This window comes from Atta colombica, unplaced genomic scaffold (assembly GCF_001594045.1).
Source record: "Atta colombica isolate Treedump-2 unplaced genomic scaffold, Acol1.0 scaffold234, whole genome shotgun sequence".
Lineage (NCBI taxonomy): Eukaryota > Metazoa > Arthropoda > Insecta > Hymenoptera > Formicidae > Atta > Atta colombica.
The window spans coordinates 415,932-420,874 of NW_017259332.1; the positions used below are offsets into that span (position 1 = coordinate 415,932).

Below are 4,943 nucleotides of genomic sequence, written 5' to 3' on the forward strand. Positions count from 1 at the left end.
TCTGTTCCTATTAATGTGCCTTTAAGCTAATTTACTCATTACTGAATTAATCAATAGAAATAAATGTCTTTAACGATCTGACTGGATCTAAGTGTTTTTATAATTATATGCCAATTTATACACTATGTAATCCTTTAAACTACGCGTCAGAATTATTTTTGGTCTTGAAACGCAAATTATACTAAACTATCAGTAATATCACAAGTTGCATTTGGTGCTTTTTCAGTAAGTGAATGATAGAACACAGTGTGACACAGTGATCATGTCATCTTCGTTTAACATAGCAGACAAGAATGTAATAATTGACTGTGTCATCTGTGTCTCTTGTTGGAAAGCACCCATAGACTATAGTAATTTAACATAATATTTTTTTTGCATCTTACATCAATCTTAATGTTTGAATGACATTTATTAAATCATTTATTTAACATTAATATTAATTGTTTAAATTAATATTTCATAAATCCATTATTTTAATTGTACTTACAATTTCAATGTACACTCACTAATATAACACTTTTAATTTCAATACATTAATCGGGACAAGCTTAAAACACGATATTACTGGACTCACATAAATTTCTTATAATTTAAAAAAAATGTTTATTATACTTTAATAGTTAAAAAATAAAGCATTATCTTTGGTATTTCATATATATATTAATGATTTAACTTAAAAGAAAAATTCGTTTTCTTATTATGCTGATTTTCTTTATGGTTTAATTATAAATACAAAGACACAATAATAAAGACAATTACCCTATATGAAATCATATATATTAATATATCAAGTTGAATATATTAAATTAATATAAAAATATATTAAATAGTGCGTTTTGTTTTAAAAAAGGTTGATGCATTTGGAGTTCATGGAAAGCTTTCGTCGATGCTCGTATTGTGGAAAAATATCTCGATTATCGGGAATTTTATGATTTTGCGCAGTGAAACATTACCGCTATCGCCATTGGCTGTCGGGTCGTCACACCCCTCGGCGTTATCACATATCACCCTGAAAAGTCCTTTCCTCCCGCGATATCGCAGTGTCCGTGGAGAGCAATATCGCGACTATCAGTTACTCCTCGTTCGCAAAAATGTTGCGGAGGTGTGTGGGATCGGGATGCATCGTGAACACAGTACACAGTCGTTTTGCATTGTGCGATAGAAACGCGAAAATGCGAGCCGAGTGGAGCAGTTAAAGCGCTAAACTCGACGAGCGAAAGGGGCTTATTATTAACGCAACGCACGTGTTCCATTTAAAATTATGAGACAGACCTCGGAGCGTCAGTGGCTTCTGCCGAACGGTAAAGACAATGTGTAGAATGTTACAAGATCAAAGAGGGAATCTCTTTTCTACTCAACGCGGGAATCTCTTTTCTACTCAACGCGGGAATCTCTAATGATCTTTCTTGGAATGGAAAATCAACTGCGTTCGGCAAAAGATAAAGAAGGAGTGGAAAAAAAGAAAAGAAATAAATTATGAAATACGCGCGAGAATTTTGCCCACCCACGAAATAACGCATATTGATCGTTCCATACTTGTTGCGCAGAGACAACAGCCGGGCTAAGCTACTCCGAGTATCAACATCCCCACCCTGTGCGAGAGCAAAAAGCTGCATTATATCTCGTTTTGTAAAATTGCATTTGTTCTTCTGGATAGACAACGCACTGCGCGGTGTTCTCCTCCCTGCGAAAAAAACGGGGATGAGAGAGTTCCTCGAGCTGTATTATGATTTATAAATGTGCTCGGAGTATCAGTACGCACCGCGTTATCGCAACATATCATGGAGACCGTACGCCTTTTGATAAAAGTCCTAATACTGTTCAGTTGGTGCGCGAAGGGATTCGTAATTGGGAACACTCTCGGTAAGTTGGCTTAGCACTTCATTGTTTCGTTATCAATTTTTTCGTACGAGTGGATAATATTTATTTTACAATACGTAGATATTTTTATAGGCTGGACTCATGCGACTCATGTGATGTCCTTTGACACAAAATTTGCTTTTTTTCTCTCTCTCTCTCTCTCTCTCTCTCTCTCTCTCTCTCTTTCTCCAATCTTTAAATTTTTGAAAAAATTATGATTTGTACTCATTATTTAATTATCAAAGATTGACTAACGGCACAAATAAATGAGATAATAAATGAGATAATTTCAATAATTATTTTATTAATAATAATGACAAAGAAGCAATTCTAACTATAAATATAAATGTAAAATGCATTTTTTATAGTTTGTTCATATAATTATTTATTTTATTCATATAAGTATTTATTTTATTTACATGTTTACAGAAGTAATTAAAAGCCAAATTAACATTTAGTTTTTTTTATCAAATATTCGATATTTAAATATGTAAAGAATATATGTAAATTACATATTTGTATTTTAACTTTGAAATATTCAAAATGTAATGATAATTGTAATTTTAGAAAAATGTATTCTTCCACTCGGCATGGAAGAAGGAAAAATCCCGGATGAAGCAATTACCGCGTCCTCCAGTTACGAAATGAAATCCGTCGGTCCTCAAAATGCGAGGTACAGAAATTAACACGCGAAAATATGTATAATAATTAAATAAGTACAGCCATTGCAATGATATACAAATATTTATAGAATACGGCAGGAAAAGAACGGTGGTGCTTGGTGTCCAAAAGCTCAAATTAGTAGCGCCATACGCGAATACCTGGAAATCGATTTAACGAGAGACCATCTTATCACGTGGACCGAAACTCAGGGAAGATTCGGTAATGGTCAAGGTCAAGAATATGCCGAGGCATTTTTTCTGGAATATTGGCGGCATGAAAAATGGCATCAGTACAAAGATTTAAGAGGGAACAAAGTATGTCCGATTGTTAATAAAGATTAATTTAAAACTATTTAATTAAGATTTAATTTATAAAGATTGAAATAATTTGTAATTAAAGATTTCGTAAAATATCGCTTTACAGACTTTTAGAAAAGATATATTAATATAAATTTAATTTTCTTAACTTAAGAATCAATAACTTTTAGATTAATGCGTTATAAAAAAATAATAACTTTTTAAGATTAATTTGTCGTATTGGCGGATCCAAAAATTTGTCAAGGGGAAGGGGTGCGCCATTGGCGCATAAGTGAAATTTTTTTTTAACTCAAATATGAAAAAAGAATATTAAATTATTATTTAAATTATTACATTGAAAAAGTATTATTTAAATATAATTCGTAAAATGTTTTATTTTAAATTATATTAACAAAAAAAGAATAATATAATAAAATATATGTTTTTTATATCTACGAGTTCCTTAAAAAATATTTTTGGAAAATATCAAAATTGTGATTAATTTTAGAAATGTTAAAAAACATTTGCTAAATATTTTTAAAAAAGAAGACTTCAAGGAGGGGATCATAGCCTCTACTCACTGCCTCCCTCTCATGAATTTGTCAATGATTTGTCATCATAAAATGAATTTATTCGAAAAAAAGAATTTTTCTAAACTCATCGGAGGCAGAAAATTTAAATTGACACTCCATTATATTTATATTTCAGGTTCTACGTGGCAATAGCAATACATATCTAGTTGAAAAACAGAAGTTAGATTTACCATTCGTAGCGAGTCGAGTGAGATTTGTTCCTTACAGTCAGCATCCTCGCACTGTGTGCATGCGTGTCGAGATTTATGGCTGTGTCTGGAATCGTGAGTATTATATATATGCTATTTAATTTTATTATATTTGCATTTATCTCTCTCTCTCTCTCTCTCTCTTTCTCTTTATATATAAAGTTTTACAATAAAAATATAACAATTTACAATTCTACGTTCACTTTGTATATGGCACATTCCACTTTTCAATTCCATCCCAAAATGAACTACATGTGTTTTTTAAAATGATCATAAAAACATATTAATGCATATATTATATAAAAAATATAAGTATTATATATCTTGCATCTAAAAGATTGGAGGTAATAATTTTAAGAAATTTTTCTTTGACATTATACAAAGCATAAAATACTTTTTTTTTACCTTTAATCTTATACGCACTAACATGTTTCATAATCGTTTTAAAAATCTTAAGCAGTTTATTTTTAGGACCTTGACACATGGAATGCGCCATATATGGATTCCTTGCTATAGTTTTGATCGTTCTCAATACAGTTTTAAATGCATCTAGTTTTTATGAAAACAATATAATTGGTAGTATTATAAAATTTAAAAATATTATAAATTATATATGTAGAAAAATATAGATTTAAAAACACTAATGGATCGAAATAAATAAAGTAATCTTCATTGTTTACACAGAAGGCATTGCTAGTTATATCGCGCCTAAAGCTGATACAGATGGACCTAATGGGTGTAATGTTGAGGATGCATCGTATGATGGCACGGAAATTGAGAATTTAATGTTGAACGGACTAGGACAATTAACTGACGGCATAATCGGTAGCGAAGTAGAAATCCTGAAATCCAATAGAATAACCAACTGGGTCGGATGGCACGATCGAGATAATATAGAATTATTCTTTGAATTCCAATTTTCTCGAAAATTTAGAAATTGTACGATTCATGTGGCCAATCTGCCTGATTTAAATGTTGAGGTGCGTGATTCAATATAAGTTTCTTAATTGTAATAATAAACTTATTTTAAATTCAATAATTTTTAGATGTTCTCGATAATAAACTTTTGGTTTTCATCGGATGGCAAGGAATATCATGAAACACCAGAAACGTTTCAAATGTTTAACGAGCCTAAAATGAACATTCTTAGTAATAGTAATGAAAAGGATGGCAAAAGTAAAAGTAGCGCCTTGATATCTATTCCATTGCAATTAAGATTTGGCAAATTTGTCAAGATGGACATAAAACCTCAATCAGAATGGTTGTTACTAAGCGAGATTTCGTTTGAGACAGGTACAATGATTTCATTACTATTGATTTTATTACTATATATATATATATAT

The 4,943-nt window shown here is 30.8% G+C and overlaps 1 protein-coding gene across 1 annotated transcript in view; it reads left to right on the top strand.

Moving 5' to 3' along the window:
* The window catches only part of LOC108688529, a 15,300-nt gene that overhangs the window by 2,609 nt on the left and 7,748 nt on the right, over nt 1-4,943 (top strand). The window contains exons 7-11 of the mRNA XM_018194831.1: nt 2,428-2,533; nt 2,612-2,837; nt 3,528-3,675; nt 4,285-4,580; nt 4,647-4,897. Of these exons, the coding sequence (XP_018050320.1) occupies nt 2,428-2,533; nt 2,612-2,837; nt 3,528-3,675; nt 4,285-4,580; nt 4,647-4,897 (1,027 nt within the window). The remainder of the gene's footprint in view (nt 1-2,427; nt 2,534-2,611; nt 2,838-3,527; nt 3,676-4,284; nt 4,581-4,646; nt 4,898-4,943) is intronic.